The following is an 18,873-nucleotide window of genomic DNA, read 5'->3' as shown; positions in this document are numbered from 1 at the left end:
CGTTCCAGGAGCCGCAGTCGAAGCAGGAGCCGCAGCGCAGCCAGTCGCAGCCGCAGCAACTCTCGCGGTGGTGGTACCCGTGGTGGCAGAGGATCTCCTCGCTACTCTCCACGCCATAGCCGCTCTCGCTCCCGTTCCTAAACTCTGTTGCCATTTTGGTGGATCCCCTGTTAGCAGTTCCTCTTTCCACTTGTTTTTACCTCCTTTTGAGTTTTTCAGAAGTCAACTATAGATTTTAATTTTTGCATTCCATCTCCTGATGTCCTAGTGGAAGGTCTTGGTATGTAGGTGTATCCCCTCCTGTCACCTTTCCTCCCTAACCCTCCCTACTTTAGTCCTTTTGTTTTGATCTCCTTTCTCAATTCATTTTAATTGACCTGTTGTCTTTCCTCCAAAAATGTTGCAACATTTGAAACCCTATTGCTCTGAACTTCAAAAATGTTGATCTTAACAAGTTCAATGTTTTTGTAAGTGTTGGAAAATGTATGTACTTTTTCATGAGATGGCGGGAGTCTCATTGCTAAACTGTATTTTACCCTTGTGTCTTCCTTTAGACATCTGAAGATAAGGATTAAAGAGTGATTTGGAATAAAAGTTGTGGAGCACATTTCATTTGTTTGATCAGGATAGGACATCTTAGGAGGAGTCAGGTCGAGGCAATGGTATGCTTTAGTATTGATTATTTGCATCTATTGATAAAGTCGTTGCTACAGGATGCATGATTGTTTCTTGAATGTAGCACAATTTTCTATATCCTATATATATACCTGCCCTATCTATTGTTTGGCAACCTTTTTAGCACTGAAACAGTGTATGTCTTTGGTTTTGTGCCAGGACAAAGGTCCTTAATGTACCTTTTTAACTTTAATGCTATATAAGAACCATTTATCTATTTTTTTTTATTTTTATAGATGCTGTTTTAATATTAGACAGGGGCTCTGGGCTTGTTTCAGCTTAAACATTGAGAAATATTAGACATTTTCTAAAGTATGAATTTGATGGTTTGGGTGCTCACTGACATTTTCAAATTGATCTTTAGTAGTGACATGTCATGAATGCACAAAATAAGAAGTGGGCTGGGCCCAAATCAGACATGATTCTAATGGTTTCCCTCTGATTTTTTTTTCCTGGTATTTCAAGGTTTTGATTGGAGGAGTGGCTCAGTGGATCCCAATCCTTGGAGCCGGATCAGAGGAGCATTTAGGGAAGGGATAGGCAAGGATGGATGCTTGGAGCCGGATCAGAGGAGCGTTTAGGGAAGGGATAGGCAAGAATGGATGCTTGGAGCGGGATCCATTTTCCAGGAATCAAATCAATTGAACTAATTAAGGAATCCTAGATGCAACTTTTTGAATGGCCCAGTTTATTTCAATTTTTGAGCGGTAAATTTGCGCAGAGTCAAAGGATAAGGATTATTTACGTTTTTGGAGTAAGAAAAGGAAACTGAGGACCAGGAAGTTGGATCAAAGAATGGAAGGAGACGTAGGAGTCTGGTAAATAAGGGATTCAAATTTGTGATGGTTGGGGATTATATTTAGTATAGTTAGTCTGTCTTTCTTAAATTTAATTTACTCTTAGTTTAGCATTTTCAATAAAATCCTGAAAAGACGTACCTGTTTTTTAGTTTTTTCTTTTGAAGTAATGTAAAATATGAACTTAATGGCCCCATTATGTAATAAGAGGCCAAATTGAAGAATATCCCAGTAGACCATCTACTCTAATGTATTACATTCTACATCATGGGGCGGTGTCCCGGACACAGATTAATCTTAGTCCTGGACTAAAGTTACACTGAAAGAAAGTAAAAACGCAATATGTGAAGTGTTGGTTTTATGAAGATCCCAGAAATGTTACATATACACAAAAAGCCTATTTCTCCTAAATGTTGTGCACAAATGTATTTACATCCCTGTTAGCATTTCTCATTTGCCAAGATCATCCATCTGAAAGATGTGGCATATCAAGAAGCTGATTTAAACTGCATGATCACGCAGCTGCACTGTATGCTGGGGACAATAAAAGGCCACTCTAAAATGTGCCGTTTTGTCACAACACAATACCACAGATGTCTCGAGTTTTGAAGGAGCGTGCAATGGGAATGCTGACTGCAGGAATGTCCACCAGAGCGGTTGCCAAAGAATGTAATGTTAATTTCTCTACCATAAGCTGCCTTCCGTGTTTTAGAGAATCTGTCAGTACATCGAACCTGTATGGCGTCGAGTGGGCGAGCAGTTTGCTCATGTCAACGTTGTGAACAGATTGCCCCATGTTGGCCGTGGGGTTATAGTGTGGGTAGGCATAAGCTACGGAAAATGAACACAATTGCATTTTATCAATGGCAATTTGAATGAACAGAGATGCCGTGACTAGATCCTGAAGCCCATTGTGCCGTTCATCCGCCGCCATCACCTCATGTTTCAGCATAAATATGCACTGCCCCATGTCGCAAGGATCTGTACACAATTCCTGGAAGTTAAATGTCCCAGTTCTCCCATGGCCTGCATACTCACCAGACATGTCACTGAGCATATTTGGCATGCTCTGGATTGAGGTATATGAGAGCGTGTTCCAGTTCCCGCCAATATCCATCAACTTTGCACAGCCTCTGAAGAGGAGTGGGAGAACATTCCACATGCCACTATCAGCAGCCTGATCAATTCTATGCAAAGGAAATGTTGCACTGCATGAGGCAAATGGTGGTCACACCAGATATGGACTTTTTGATCCACAGCCCTACCTTTTAAGGTATCTGTGACCAACATATGCGTGTCTGTATTATCAGTCATGTGAAATACATAGATTAGGGCCTAATGAATTCATTTAAATTGACTGATTTCATTATGAACTCAGTAAAATCTTAGCAATTGTTGCATGTGTTCACGTTTTTGTTCAGTATATTTCAATGGAGATTCTGAATTGACCACACCTTTTAGACCAGGACTATGCTTAATCAGGATACTGACCTCATGGGTTGCATGAAATAACTGAATATAAACTTGTCAATAAGTGATAAAACTACCTGTTTATGAGTTGTATGCATTAGTGAGGAAATGTAAAATATTCAGGAAAATGTCATTTCAAGCAGATGTGCTTACGTGAAAAGTATGGGCATGGATCAGAAAACCAGTCAGTCTCTGGGATCCTGAGTGGCACAGCGGTCTAAGGCACTGCATCTCAGTACTTGAGGTGTCACCACAGACACCTTGGTTCGAATCCAGGCTGTATTGCAACCGGCTGTGATTGGGAGTCCCATAGGACGGTGCACAATTGACCCAGTGTTGTCCGGGTTAGGCCATTATAGGCCGTCATTGTAAATAAGAATGTTTTCTTAACTGACTTGCCTAGTTAAATAAAGGTTAATAAATAAATAAAAAATAGAGTTGATCCGGCTGTTGATTGTGGCCTGTGGAATGTTGTTCCACTCTTCAATGGCTGCGAAATTGCTGGATATTGGCGGAAACTGGGATACTGTCATACACGTCAACACAGAGCATCCCAAACATGCTTGATGTCTGTTGAGTATGCAGACCATGGAAGTACCAAGACATTTCCAACTTTCAGGAATTGTGTACAGATCCTTAAAACATGGGGCTGTGCATTGTCATGCTGAAACATGAGGTGATGGCGATGGATGCATGTTATGACAATGGGTCTCAGGATCTTGTCACTATCTCTGTGCATACAAATTGCCATCAATAAAATGTAATTGTGTTTGTTGTCCATACCACAACTCCATGGGGCACTCTGTTCACAACGTTGGTGTCATCAAACCGCTCGTCCACACAACGCCATACACATGGTCTGCGGTTATGAGGCTGGTTGGAAGTACTGCCAAATTCTCTAAAACAAATTAATATTACATTCTCTTGCAATAGCTCTGGTGGACATTACTGCAGTCAACATGCCAATTGCATGCTCCTTGAAAAACTTGAGATGTCTGTGGCATTGTGTTGTGACAAAACTGCACATTTTAGAGTGGCCTTTTATTGTCCCCATCACAAGGTGTACCTGTGTAATGATCATGCTGTTTAAAAACTTCTTGAAATGTGTTAGCAATTGGATATGTAGATGGGTGAGCCGGTCAAGGATCGATTCAGACTAAGTGGTAAATTTTATGACAAGTAAACAGTTTATTCAGAGTGAAAATATCTGGTACACGTAAATACGGCTCTTCCGTTAGTTCGTGTTGGAACAGCAGGCAGAGAGCGTAAACAGTCAGCACAGCTCTTATATACGTCACAGAAAGTAGGTTGACCCTAGGAAGATCGGATCTCCGGATTGGTTCAGCTGGTTGTAGTCTGTAGTCTTCCGCCATTGGCTCAGTTGTCTGTCCATCATCGTAGGATCTTCTTCGGGCACACAGTGTTCGGTTAAAATTAAAAGGAGATTGTGTGTAATGTGGGAGCTATCCTGTAGGGGACCCCACAGGCTTTACTGTGAGTTGTAGCCATGTAATTAGCAGTAAGTTAGTCACCTGCATACGAAATAGCAATTCCTTACAAAAGCCACACCTGTCACATGGATGGATAATCTTGGCAAAGGAGAAATGCTCACTACTAGGGATGTAAACAAATTAGAGAAATAAGCTTTTTGTGACTATTGAACATTTCTGGGATCTTTTTTATTTCAGCTCATGAAAAATGGTACCAACACTTAACATGCTGCGTTTATATTTTTGTTCAGTGTGCATCTCACACATACAATATAAAGTCCAGTAGAAACATGGATTGTATTTCTATGATAAGACAACAATGTAATAATATAGCCTAGATAATGTGATATCACGCATACATTAATTGATGCTGCTAACAATAAGATTACACATTGAGCATAAATACTCGGTACACCTGAGTTTGCCAGGGGGTCTTATCTACCTACCTCACCATGTAGTGTCAACGATGCATTGTGGGATGAAATAAGATGCTGGCAGAGAGGAGCTGGTAGAAAATGCTCGCAACACAAGAAGAGGTGGCAGCGCAGCCAATCGCAGTGTAAGTGGCGTAGGGCAGCGTGTTAGGGCGGGGGAGGTATTTTGCAGGGCAGTTTCCCACATTTGCTTTGACTAAAGCTTATAAAAATTATTTGTCGCAGCACGATCTAGTAAGTAAATAAAGCTTTATATCCATCAAGGTGAGTTACCTGATCGCGAAGTGGAAAGAAGCTTCATCTCCTACACAAGGTGAGTGACAACGTTTATTTAGTAGCCTACACGCACTCACACTTGACTCGCATGAATGGTGGTGATTCGTGTATTTTTTAAAATATTGAATCGAAGTTTCTCATACAAGGTAGTGTACTTTTACTATTTTTGATTTAAATCGTAAAGATGAGTCTATGAACTAATGCGCAGTCGCTACCACCTGCAGGGTATTGGCACGAATCAGATCTCCCTCAGACCTGTTCAATCGTCCATAATCTAAAGGATTTGTGTAGAAATTTAACGACTAACTAATGTATATTGATGTTTGCACTAGACTAGAACTGTGCATCATCCAGGGGACCAATTCCATATTGTAATAATGTAATGTCGCCATGTGATTTTTGCCTTGTAATTTAATTCGACCTGTATCGAGTTTCTCCGTAGCCTATTCGTATTGTACCTAACCTACACAGGGTCGTTGTCATAACGTAATCTTGTGTCGAAATACAAAGTAGCCCAGTACATTCGTATACATTGATAGTTTGCCACATTGTATCAGTACTTAATTGACTTGTCCTTTGGCTTTCACAGTAAACAAGACTTAGTTAACGGTGAAGATTAAAGGGCAAGCGATCAAACATTTTTATTTAACTAGGCAAGTCAGTTAAGAACATTCTTATTTACAATGACGGTCTAGGAACGGTGGGTTAACTGCCTTGTTCAGTGGCAGAATGACATCTTTACCTTGTCAGCTCGGGGACTCAATCCAGCAACCTTTCGGTTACTGGCCCAACCCTCTGACCATTAGGCTACTTGCCGCCCCATAGTTGCAGTAGTTGCCTGTGAATTCAGGCTTTATCACTTCACTAGACTTGTAATTTTGTATCTATAGTGACAACGTTAGTTGTGACGTTTTGTTCTTGTTTGCAGGCATCATGACTGACAGGAAGGCAGTAATCAAGAATGCTGACATGTCAGAGGACATGCAGCAGGATGCAGTGGACTGTGCTACCCAGGCCATGGAGAAGTACAATATAGAGAAGGACATTGCAGCCTACATAAAGAAGGTGAGATGTGCATACTGTAGAATCAACCCAGTCAGGCCTGCTGCCTTTGGCCTTTGTCTTCCATGGTGCAAGCTGTTTAAAATATGACATGTGCTGCATGAGGTCATTTTCTTCCTCGTGTAGTCATGGATTACTTAAGCCCTGTTTTTGTTTTTTTATAAATCCCTATAGGAATTTGACAAGAAGTATAACCCTACATGGCATTGCATTGTTGGGAGGAACTTCGGCAGCTACGTCACTCATGAGACAAAGCATTTCATCTACTTCTATTTGGGGCAGGTGGCCATCCTCCTCTTCAAGTCTGGCTGAGTTCTGTGAGGCCTGGAGTTCCTCTCCTCCCAACCTGGACTGTAATGCACTGGTGGCTGATGTCACAACTTCCCACACACTTCAAATATTAAAATGAAAACATACCATGATGATACACAACTGGCTGTGCGCAACTGCATGGACTAAGATGTACCATATTTAATGTGTATATGTTACAGTACAAATACTACTTTCACTAGTTGCCATAAAATGCAACGAAGAGATTTTTGTTAATGCTGTTCTACATTTTGTTATACTTAAGTTGTAAATGCTTTAACAGTGGCCTTTGATTGTATAATAAAGGAAAGCTAGAGAATGTAGTCGTGCATCTGCTTTACCCCAGAGAGCTGTTTTGTGACTCCTGTGCTACTGTTTGAATGTGCTGAGTTGCTCCAGACCTTGAACTACTACAGCAGTTTGTAATGCCTGTATCTTGCCAAAGGTACAAGTGAGACTAGCACAATCTATTTGGACACATCTTCCCAGATTTGCAATTGCTTTTATGGATCCCATTTCCCAGTCATATCTCATAGGTGTAATGTCTCATTTGGCATAGTGAGGGTGTTGGCAATGTCCTATTGCTAGTTGAGTTCCTATGTTAACATGCAGATGTTTTTAGAATGGTGGCTTGGAGGTTCCATTTGCAGAGGGAAACCATCCATACTTGAACCTATTCTGGCTGTGCAACAAAGGACTCTATGTTGGCATTCAGGTCCTTTTGTAGACTTACATATCTTAGTGACTTAACTGTCTGCTTTGGTCGTTTCAAGTCTGTCTATGGTTTGATGCACATTTCTATATGATTTGCACAGGCATACCTCCTCTCTGCATGGGAGTACAACTGCACTTCACTGAAGGAATAATTAGGTTTTTGGCAATGAGGCCCTTTATCTACTTCCTCAGCCGACTGTGTGGAATTCTTTGAACAAGTATGAAGGAAGTTGGAGATCGTTTGGCAAGCAAATGCTAATTAGTGTTGGTGCAATCAATGGATGTTGCTAGTAAATACCATGTACTTCCAAACATTGCTTCAACGCCTCTAAATGACATCCATGAGTTCTGACTCCAGGGAATTAAATGAAGGGCCTCATTGCCAAAATCCCAAAGTATCCCTTTAAAGGGGTAAAGGTGCCCAGTAAAGTTTAATTTAGTCAATAAAATGTTTAATCAAGTCACTGTTTTTGTCTTCTCTTCACTTTCAGCAGTGAAATTTAACCATGTCTTTGACGATACAGTAGAATGTGTAGCCATTGCTGCGAAACCATGGGGGGTTGAACCCACCACACATTCTTTGGGCTATTGGCCATTATATTTCAGTATGGTTGCTACACCCCAAAACAGGAATAATGTAGTGACTGATCAAGACAGGTATTGGCTGGCAAATGAATTAACCACGGTGGTAGTATGTGTGCTTCTCTGGAGTACTCTTCAGTACTGAAGTGTGAACACTGTTGAACCCTAATAACCTGAGTATAGTTTATTTCTGCAACTGAGCAGTAATATTGATTATGGGGCCTAATTATAATCTTAGTCATGCTTTTGCAACCAATTGGCAGTATATGTTACCCTTCCTAGTTCAGAAGACACTAGTCCTGCATAGAGGTCAATTGCAGGCAAGGCTACAGAGGAGGAAGACCAAGTGAAGGACAAGTGACTAAATTATGTGTGGGGACAGACTGTGGCCAGTGGATGTGATCTCACAAATACTACTCTAGACCTTGCAGGGAAACATGCACTGACAATCAATGTTCTTGTTTTTTAATGGATTACAGACATGCATGTGGTTACTATGAAAACAAGGTGCCTTTTGTTTCTCAGCATGGTAACTATTCTTGTCCAGCTGCGTATACTGTACACTGCACCTCAATGTGTGGTCCGTCACCTGACAGCCAGGTGAGGGAAGCATTCAGTAAGGATCTCTTCTTCCACTGCTAATCTATCCAAGGCTTGAATAACAAAAGAGCTAGACAATGGATGAGATACATTGAGTACATTGAAGTGGGTTGCAACAGAGTCAATAGACTCCCCACCCTCCCAGGTGCACGTTTAGTTTTTTTGCCCTAGCACTACACAGCTGATTCAAATCAAGTTTGGGATATTTGAATCAGCTGTGTAGTGCTAGGGCAAAAACCAAAACACGCACCCAGGAGAGACCCCAGGACTGAGTTTGGGAAACTCTGCTCTAGATAGTTCTGTCATTCAGCAATGAACTGTTGGACAGTCACAGTCACTTTGTAATGTAGTGTGTGTAGATGTGCTTTCCTGATTATAGAAACTCATTCAGATGAATACATTGTAAATATTCAAGGAACAGTCCTGAAAAGCAGAGAGCCGATAAAGCTAGTTATTTATCAAATGTTTTAAGAACTGCCATATCATATTGCCATATGCAATATCTAACCTGTTGCCTAGTCACTTTATCCCTACCTATATGTACATATACTGTATATCTCAACTACCTCTTAACCCTCCACATCGACTTGCTACTGCTACCCCATGTACAGTATATAGCCAAGTTATCGTTACTCATTGTGTATTTAGTACTCGTGTACAATCTTTTGGGGATAATTTTAGTATTTTTCTCTACATTGTTGAGAAGGGCTCGTAAGTAAACATTTCACTATATGTCTACATCTGTTTACGAAGCATGTGACAAATACAATTTGATTTGATGCCACGTGATATGGGTAAGATATATGTGAAATTATTCTCATACAGATTATATAGTTAAAGTCTGTTAAAGCTGTAAACCTGCTAATGTCCTTGTTCCCAGGCTGCTTGTTATGTACTGCACACTATGCTCCCTTCTGATGACCGCTCTTACCCCACTCAATGTCCCTGCCACTGGGCACTGACTCATCATCGTGTGTGACTGTGTGTTCCTTTTTGCCTTCTTATATGGACTTGAGTGTTGTGTTACAATGGTGTGGCCTGTTTATTAGGTACACCACGTCGTTCACAAAAATGGTTTTCTTTTACAGACTATTTTTTATTTAACCCTTATTTTACCAGATAAGTTGACTGAGAACACATTCTCATTGACAGCAGTGACATGGGGAATAGTTACAGGGGAGAGGAGGGGAAATTAATGAGCCAATTGTAACTCAATTGAACTCAATGAATGAGCCACAATCAGTCATGTGGCTGTGGCTTTCTATATAAAGCAGGCAGACAGGCGTTGAGTCATTCAGTTACTGTTTCATTCAATGTTAGAATGGGCAAAACGGCTTCCCGAGTGGCGCAGCGGTCTAAGGCACTGCAATCACAGTGCTAGAGGCATCACTACAGATCCGGGTTTGATCCCAGGCTCTGAGAGACCCATGAGGCAGTGTACATTTGGCCCAGCGTCGTCTGGGTTAGGGAAGGGTTTGGCTGGCCGGTATGTCCTTGTCCCATTGTGCTCTAGCGACTCCTTGTGGGGGACCTGGCTCATACACGCTGACTTCGGTCGGCAGTTGTACTGTGTTTCCTCCGACACACTGCTGTGGCTGGGTTCCGGGTTAAGCGAGCAGTGTGTCAAGAAGCAGAGTGGCTTGGCAGGATCGTGTTTCAGAGGACACGTGGCTCTCGACCTTCGCGTCTCCCAAGTCTGTACGGGAGTTGCAAGACTGTAATTACCAATTGGATACTACTAAATTGGGGAGAAAAAGGGGTAAGAAATAAAGAATGGGCAAAACGAGTGACCAAAGCAACCAGGCGCGCCGGTTCCAATATTTCGGGAAATGACAGCCTCCTGGGCTCTTCACGCATGAAAGTGTCTATTTATTTATTTATTTATTTAATTTTTTCACCTTTATTTAACCAGGTAGGCTAGTTGAGAACAAGTTCTCATTTGCAACTGCGACCTGGCCAAGATAAAGCATAGCAGTGTGAACAGACAACACAAGAGTTACACATGGAGTAAACAATTAACAAGTCAATAACACAGTAGAAAAAAAGGGGGAGTCTATATACAATGTGTGCAAAAGGCATGAGAAGGTAGGCGAATAATTACAATTTTGCAGATTAACACTGGAGTGATAAATGATCAGATGGTCATGTACAGGTAGAGATATTGGTGTGCAAAAGAGCAGAAAAGTAAATAAATAAAAACAGTATGGGGATGAGGTAGGTGAAAATGGGTGGGCTATTTACCAATAGACTATGTACAGCTGCAGCGATCTGTTAGCTGCTCAGATAGCTGATGTTTGAAGTTAGTGAGGGAGATAAAAGTCTCCAACTTCAGCGATTTTTGCAATTCGTTCCAGTCACAGGCAGCAGAGTACTGGAACGAAAGGCGGCCAAATGAGGTGTTGGCTTTAGGGATGATCAGTGAGATACACCTGCTGGAGCGCGTGCTACGGATGGGTGTTGCCATCGTGACCAGTGAACTGAGATAAGGCGAAGCTTTACCTAGCATGGACTTGTAGATGACCTGGAGCCAGTGGGTCTGGCGACGAATATGTAGCGAGGGCCAGCCGACTAGAGCATACAAGTCGCAGTGGTGGGTGGTATAAGGTGCTTTAGTGACAAAACGGATGGCACTGTGATAGACTGCATCCAGTTTGCTGAGTAGAGTGTTGGAAGCCATTTTGTAGATGACATCGCCGAAGTCGAGGATCGGTAGGATAGTCAGTTTTACTAGAGTAAGCTTGGCGGCGTGAGTGAAGGAGGCTTTGTTGCGGAATAGAAAGCCGACTCTTGATTTGATTTTCGATTGGAGATGTTTGATATGAGTCTGGAAGGAGAGTTTGCAGTCTAGCCAGACACCTAGATACTTATAGATGTCCACATATTCAAGGTCGGAACCATCCAGGGTGGTGATGCTAGTCGGGCATGCGGGTGCAGGCAGAGATCGGTTGAAAAGCATGCATTTGGTTTTACTAGCGTTTAAGAGCAGTTGGAGGCCACGGAAGGAGTGTTGTATGGCATTGAAGCTCGTTTGGAGGTTAGATAGCACAGTGTCCAATGACGGGCCGAAAGTATATAGAATGGTGTCGTCTGCGTAGAGGTGGATCAGCGAATCGCCCGCAGCAAGAGCAACATCATTGATATATACAGAGAAAAGAGTCGGCCCGAGAATTGAACCCTGTGCCACCCCCATAGAGACTGCCAGAGGACCGGACAGCATGCCCTCCGATTTGACACACTGAACTCTGTCTGCAAAGTAATTGGTGAACCAGGCAAGGCAGTCACCCGAAAAACCGAGGCTACTGAGTCTGCCGATAAGAATATGGTGATTGACAGAGTCGAAGGCCTTGGCAAGGTCGATGAAGACGGCTGCACAGTACTGTCTTTTATCGATGGCGGTTATAATATCGTTTAGTACCTTGAGTGTGGCTGAGGTGCACCCGTGACCGGCTCGGAAACCAGATTGCACAGCGGAGAAGGTACGGTGGGATTCGAGATGGTCAGTGACCTGTTTGTTGACTTGGCTTTCGAAGACCTTAGATAGGCAGGGCAGGATGGATATAGGTCTGTATTAGTTTCGGTCCAGGGTGTCTCCCCCTTTGAAGAGGGGGATGACTGCGGCAGCTTTCCAATCCTTGGGGATCTCGGACGATATGAAAGAGAGGTTGAACAGGCTGGTAATAGGGGTTACGACAATGGCGGCGGATAGTTTCAGAAATAGAGGGTCCAGATTGTCAAGCCCAGCTGATTTGTACGGGTCCAGGTTTTGGAGCTCTTTCAGAACATCTGCTATCTGGATTTGGGTAAAGGAGAACCTGGAGAGGCTTGGGCGAGGAGCTGCGGGGGGGGCGGAGCTGTTGGCCGAGGTTGGAGTAGCCAGGCGGAAGGCATGGCCAGCCGTTGAGAAATGCTTATTGAAGTTTTCGATAATCGTGGATTTATCGGTGGTGACCGTGTTACCTAGCCTCAGTGCAGTGGGCAGCTGGGAGGAGGTGCTCTTGTTCTCCATGGACTTCACAGTGTCCCAGAACTTTTTGGAGTTGGAGCTACAGGATGCAAACTTCTGCCTGAAGAAGCTGGCCTTAGCTTTCCTGACTGACTGCGTGTATTGGTTCCTGACTTCCCTGAACAGTTGCATATCACGGGGACTATTCGATGCTATTGCAGTCCGCCACAGGATGTTTTTGTGCTGGTCGAGGGCAGTCAAGTCTGGAGTGAACCAAGGGCTGTATCTGTTCTTAGTTCTGCATTTTTTGAACGGAGCATGCTTATCTAAAATGGAGAGGAAGTTACTTTTAAAGAATGACCAGGCATCCTCAACTGACGAGATGAGGTCAATGTCCTTCCAGGATACCCGGGCCAGGTCGATTAGGAATGCCTGCTCACAGAAGTGTTTTAGGGAGCGTTTGACAGTGATGAGGGGTGGTCGTTTGACTGCGGCTCCGTAGCGGATACAGGCAATGAGGCAGTGATCGCTGAGATCCTGGTTGAAGACAGCGGAGGTGTATTTGGAGGGCCAGTTGGTCAGGATGACGTCTATGAGGGTGCCCTTGTTTACAGAGTTAGGGTTGTACCTGGTGGGTTCCTTGATGATTTGTGTGAGATTGAGGGCATCTAGCTTAGATTGTAGGACTGCCAGGGTGTTAAGCATATCCCAGTTTAGGTCACCTAACAGAACAAACTCTGAAGCTAGATGGGGGGCGATCAATTCACAAATGGTGTCCAGGGCACAGCTGGGAGCCGAGGGGGGTCGGTAGCAGGCGGCAACAGTGAGAGACTTATTTCTGGAGAGAGTAATTTTCAAAATTAGTAGTTCGAACTGTTTGGGTATGGACCTGGAAAGTATGACATTACTTTGCAGGCTATCTCTGCAGTAGACTGCAACTCCTCCCCCTTTGGCAGTTCTATCTTGACGGAAGATTTAATAGTTGGGTATGGAAATCTCTGAATTTTTGGTGGCCTTCCTGAGCCAGGATTCAGACACAGCAAGGACATCAGGGTTAGCAGAGTGTGCTAAAGCAGTGAGTAAAACAAACTTAGGGAGGAGGCTTCTGATGTTGACATGCATGAAACCAAGGCTTTTTCGATCACAGAAGTCAACAAATGAGGGTGCCTGGGGACATGCAGGGCCTGGGTTTACCTCCACATCACCCGCGGAACAGAGAAGGAGTAGTATGAGGGTGCGGCTAAAGGCTATCAAAACTGGTCGCCTAGAGCGTTGGGGACAGAGAATAAGAGGAGCAGGTTTCTGGGCATGGTAGAATATATTCAGGGCATAATGCGCAGACAGGGGTGTGGTGGGGTGCGGGTACAGCGGAGGTAAGCCCAGGCCCTGGGTGATGATGAGAGAGGTTGTATCTCTGGACATGCTGGTTGTAATGGGTGAGGTCACCGCATGTGTGGGAGGTGGGAGAAAGGAGTTATCAGGGGTATGAAGAGTGGAACTAGGGGCTCCATTGTGAACTAAAACAATGATAACTAACCTGAACAACAGTATACAAGGCATTTTGACATTTGAGAGAGACATACAGCGAGGCATACAGTAATCACAGGTGTTGAATTGGGAAAGCTAGCTAAAACAGTAGGTGAGACAACAACAGCTAATCAGCTAGCACGACAACAGCAGGTAAAATGGCGTTGACTAGGCAACGGGGCCAACAGATAAAACAAACAAGCAGAATGGAGTACCGTGATTAATGGACAGTCCAGCGTGCATCAGCTATGTGGCCAAGAGATCAGTGTCCAGGGGGCAGCGGTGGATGGGGCAGGGAAGCTGGACTGGCGAGTGTTATCCAGTTTTTTTTTTTTAACTAACAATGACTAAATAGCTTGTATCTAGTTAGCTGGTTAGCTTCTGGAGGTTCTTGAGTGTGTTCTAAATTTTTTTTTAAAATAATAGCGATTCCGTATCACATTGGGTGAGGCAAGTTTCCGGAAGGTATAAACAAATTAAAAATCAAAAAGAGATGGGTGTTTGGGACGAGGCGATTCAGACGGTTAGCAGGCCTGTGCTAGAAAGCTAACAGTTCGTAGATAGCTAGTTGTGAAGATCCAGCTGAAAAATGTTCCGTTTGCGGTGGGAATCCGGGGATGAATCCGGGGAGGAAAAATAAATAGGTCCGTTATGCTCTGGTTAGAGTCGCGTTGTTCGAACTGGCGAGAGCTTTCCGGGCTGAAGGTTAGCTGATGACCGGTTAGCTGAAGACCGCTAGCATGGCTGGTGGTTAGCTGGCTAGCTTCAGTTGAGGGTTTACAGAGAATGGTGCAGCAAACAAAAAACATCCAGTCAGCAGCAGTCCTGTGGGAGAAAACAGCTTGTCGATGAGTATTGAAGGAGAATGGCAAAAATTGTGCAAGCTAAAAGGCGGGCCACAAACAGGCATATAACGGTACAACAGTAGTGTGCAGAACGGCATCCTGGAACACACAACTTGTTGATCCTTGTCATGGATGGGCTATTGTAGCAGGTGACCTTACTGGGTTCCACTCCTATCAGTTAAAAACAACAAGGAACGGCTCCAGTGGGCATGCGATCACCATTGGTGGCCAGTGGCACCTTCATTGAGGAGGAGGGGCTCATAGTAATGGTTGGAACCGAATAAATGGAACGGTATCAAACACACGGTTTTCATGTGCTTGAAACTATTCACTTCATTCCAAACATTTTCATGAGCCGGCCTCCCCTCAGCAGGGGAGGTCTTTGGGGCATGTTTCCATGCCCCAAAGAATTCATCTTGTTATGGAGGCAAAGGGGGTCCCCCCTGGTACTAGATGGGTGTACCCAATAAACTGGCCACAGTGTACATGGAAACATTTCATACAAAATCGCATCTCTTTTAACAAACTCTTGGCCCCTCATAGGCATGTGCACACAGACCTGACGCTCACACACAGACCTGACGCTCACACACAGACCTGACGCTCACACACAGACCTGACGCTCACACACAGACCTGACGCGTACACACCGACCTGACGCTCACACACAGACGTGACGCTCACACACAGACCTGCCGCTCACACACAGACCTGCCGCTCACACACAGACCTGCCGCTCACACACAGACCTGACGCTCACACACAAACCTGACGCTCACACACAGACCTGACACTCACACAGAGTATGCCTCTGATGTTAGTAAATGTGTTCCTCCAGAACTGGTCTACCTCAGAGGATGTTGATGTTCTTCCTCCCATCTGGCCCTTCAGTGAAATGAGGATGTTAAAAGGTTGCAAATAATCATTTAAACTCAGCAGAGTAATTGTGCACTGTTTCCAGTGACTATAGGGATTTTTAGTGGAGAGATTTGAGCTCAATGATTAGGGTCATCTGGAGGGCTCAGAAAAGAACGAGGGCATAAGAGTGAAAGCATAAGTGTCCCTTTGAGAGTATGTGTGGGTGTTGAGTATTTCGAACAGTGAGTAACAGTGACTTTGTCAGTGGTTTGTCTACAGTATAGGAGGAGGTGTCCCTCTTGTGGTCAAATAGATAAAAAGCCAGTGACATGCATGTAATTCACATCAAGGTAGGCATGTACACTGAGTATACAAAACATTAAGAACACCTGCTCTTTTCATGACATAGACAGACCAGGCGAATCCAGGTGAAATCTATGATCCCTTATTGATGTTACTTGTTGATGTTACTTGTTGGGCAAGACAAAATATTTAAGTGCGTTTGAACAGGGTATGGTAGTAGGTGCCAGGCACACCGGTTTGTGTCAAAAACTACGACTCTGATGGGTTTTTCACGCTCAACAGTTTCCCATGTGTATCAACAAATGTCCATCACCAAAAGGATGTCCATCAATATAGGAAGGCGTATACTGTGCAGGTAGGATAGTCTACATGATGAGGTTATGGATAAGAGCGATCATTTTATTTAATTAAACAGCGGTCTAGCATTGATCATCTTGTCACCATAATAAGACCTGAAATATTTATTGGAAAGGAGCATCAAGGTCTATGGTTCTGTGGTTCTATTTGTGACGCTTAACGCTTAACACCTTTCCCATCTCCTCATTGGTTTTTAGGAGCATATACCCACGTTGGTGATTGAAAGATGAACTGAGGTCTATGCTCCAGTCCAGTCTGTAGTGGTAACGCATCTTGAAGTTGGTTGCCAACCACCAGAAGAAAAAGAAAAAGAAGAAGCAGCAGCCTGAAGAAGAAGCAGAAGCAGCCTGAAGAATAAAAAGAAAAAGCAGCAGCCTGAAGAAGAAGTAGAAGCAGCCCGAAGAATAAAAAGAAGAAGAAGAAGCAGCAGCCTAAAGAATAAAAAGAAGAAGCAGCAGCCTGAAGAAGAAGTAGAAGCAGCCTGAAGAATAAAAAGAAGAAGCAGCAGCCTGAAGAATAAGTAGAAGCAGCCTGAAGAATAAAAAGAAGTAGAAGCAGCCTGAAGAATAAAAAGAAGAAGCAGCAGCCTGAAGAATAAAAAGAAGAAGAAGAAGCAGCAGCCTAAAGAATAAAAAGAAGAAGCAGCAGCCTGAAGAAGAAGCAGAAGCAGCCCGAAGAATAAAAAGAAGAAGAAGAAGCAGCAGCCTGAAGAAGAAGCAGAAGCAGCCTGAAGAATAAAAAGAAGAAGCAGCAGCCTGAAGAATAAAAAGAAGAAGCAGCAGCCTGAAGAATAAAAAGAAGAAGCAGCAGCCTGAAGAAGAAGTAGAAGCAGCCCGAAGAATAAAAAGAAGAAGAAGAAGCAGCAGCCTAAAGAATAAAAAGAAGAAGCAGCAGCCTGAAGAAGAAGCAGAAGCAGCCTGAAGAATAAAAAGAAGAAGCAGCAGCCTGAAGAATAAAAAGAAGAAGCAGCAGCCTGAAGAATAAAAAGAAGAAGCAGCAGCCTGAAGAATAAGTAGAAGCAGCCTGAAGAATAAAAAGAAGAAGCAGCAGCCTGAAGAATAAAAAGAAGAAGAAGAAGCAGCAGCCTAAAGAATAAAAAGAAGAAGCAGCAGCCTGAAGAAGAAGCAGAAGCAGCCCGAAGAATAAAAAGAAGAAGAAGAAGCAGCAGCCTGAAGAAGAAGCAGAAGCAGCCTGAAGAATAAAAAGAAGAAGCAGCAGCCTGAAGAATAAAAAGAAGAAGCAGCAGCCTGAAGAATAAAAAGAAGAAGCAGCAGCCTGAAGAAGAAGTAGAAGCAGCCCGAAGAATAAAAAGAAGAAGAAGAAGCAGCAGCCTGAAGAAGAAGCAGAAGCAGCCTGAAGAATAAAAAGAAGAAGCAGCAGCCTGAAGAAGAAGTAGAAGCAGCCTGAAGAATAAAAAGAAGAAGCAGCAGCCTGAAGAATAAAAAGAAGAAGCAGCAGCCTGAAGAATAAAAAGAAAAAGCAGCAGCCTGAAGAAGAAGTAGAAGCAGCCCGAAGAATAAAAAGAAGAAGAAGAAGCAGCAGCCTAAAGAATAAAAAGAAGAAGCAGCAGCCTGAAGAAGAAGCAGAAGCAGCCTGAAGAATAAAAAGAAGAAGCAGCAGCCTGAAGAATAAAAAGAAGAAGCAGCAGCCTGAAGAATAAAAAGAAGAAGCAGCAGCCTGAAGAATAAGTAGAAGCAGCCTGAAGAATAAAAAGAAGTAGAAGCAGCCTGAAGAATAAAAAGAAGAAGCAGCAGCCTGAAGAATAAAAAGAAGAAGAAGAAGCAGCAGCCTAAAGAATAAAAAGAAGAAGCAGCAGCCTGAAGAAGAAGCAGAAGCAGCCCGAAGAATAAAAAGAAGAAGAAGAAGCAGCAGCCTGAAGAAGAAGCAGAAGCAGCCTGAAGAATAAAAAGAAGAAGCAGCAGCCTGAAGAATAAAAAGAAGAAGCAGCAGCCTGAAGAATAAAAAGAAGAAGCAGCAGCCTGAAGAAGAAGTAGAAGCAGCCCGAAGAATAAAAAGAAGAAGAAGAAGCAGCAGCCTGAAGAAGAAGCAGAAGCAGCCTGAAGAATAAAAAGAAGAAGCAGCAGCCTGAAGAAGAAGTAGAAGCAGCCTGAAGAATAAAAAGAAGAAGCAGCAGCCTGAAGAATAAAAAGAAGAAGCAGCAGCCTGAAGAAGAAGTAGAAGCAGCCTGAAGAATAAAAAGAAGAAGCAGCAGCCTGAAGAAGAAGCAGAAGCAGCCTGAAGAATAAAAAGAAGAAGCAGCAGCCTGAAGAATAAAAAGAAGAAGCAGCAGCCTGAAGAAGAAGCAGAAGCAGCCTGAAGAATAAAAAGAAGAAGCAGCAGCCTGAAGAATAAAAAGAAGAAGCAGCAGCCTGAAGAATAAGTAGAAGCAGCCTGAAGAATAAAAAGAAGTAGAAGCAGCCTGAAGAATAAAAAGAAGAAGAAGAAGCAGCAGCCTAAAGAATAAAAAGAAGAAGCAGCAGCCTGAAGAAGAAGTAGAAGCAGCCTGAAGAATAAAAAGAAGAAGCAGCAGCCTGAAGAAGAAGTAGAAGCAGCCCGAAGAATAAAAAGAAGAAGCAGCAGCCTGAAGAATAAAAAGAAGAAGAAGCAGCAGCCTGAAGAAGAAGTAGAAGC

The 18,873-nt window shown here is 43.4% G+C and overlaps 1 protein-coding gene across 2 annotated transcripts; it reads left to right on the top strand.

Annotated features, from left to right (window-relative positions):
* Positions 1-148: 148 nt before the first annotated feature.
* LOC115141827 (dynein light chain 2, cytoplasmic) lies at positions 149-6,836 on the top strand. 2 transcript variants are annotated; one of them, XM_029681064.2, is made up of 6 exons: positions 149-662; positions 1,141-1,493; positions 4,891-4,991; positions 5,131-5,179; positions 6,071-6,207; positions 6,379-6,836. In XM_029681064.2, the coding sequence occupies exons 5-6, from the start codon at positions 6,076-6,078 to the stop codon at positions 6,514-6,516; spliced, it is 270 nt and encodes an 89-aa protein (XP_029536924.1). In that variant the 5' UTR covers positions 149-662; positions 1,141-1,493; positions 4,891-4,991; positions 5,131-5,179; positions 6,071-6,075; the 3' UTR covers positions 6,517-6,836. The 2 variants fall into 2 exon arrangements, with proteins under 2 accessions (XP_029536924.1, XP_029536923.1); XM_029681063.2 differs by lacking the exon at positions 4,891-4,991.
* Positions 6,837-18,873: the final 12,037 nt, after the last annotated feature.

Source organism: Oncorhynchus nerka, linkage group LG14 (assembly GCF_034236695.1).
Source record: "Oncorhynchus nerka isolate Pitt River linkage group LG14, Oner_Uvic_2.0, whole genome shotgun sequence".
NCBI lineage: Eukaryota > Metazoa > Chordata > Actinopteri > Salmoniformes > Salmonidae > Oncorhynchus > Oncorhynchus nerka.
Note: the sequence above shows the minus strand (reverse complement) of the source record. Positions and strands in the feature narration are given on the sequence as shown.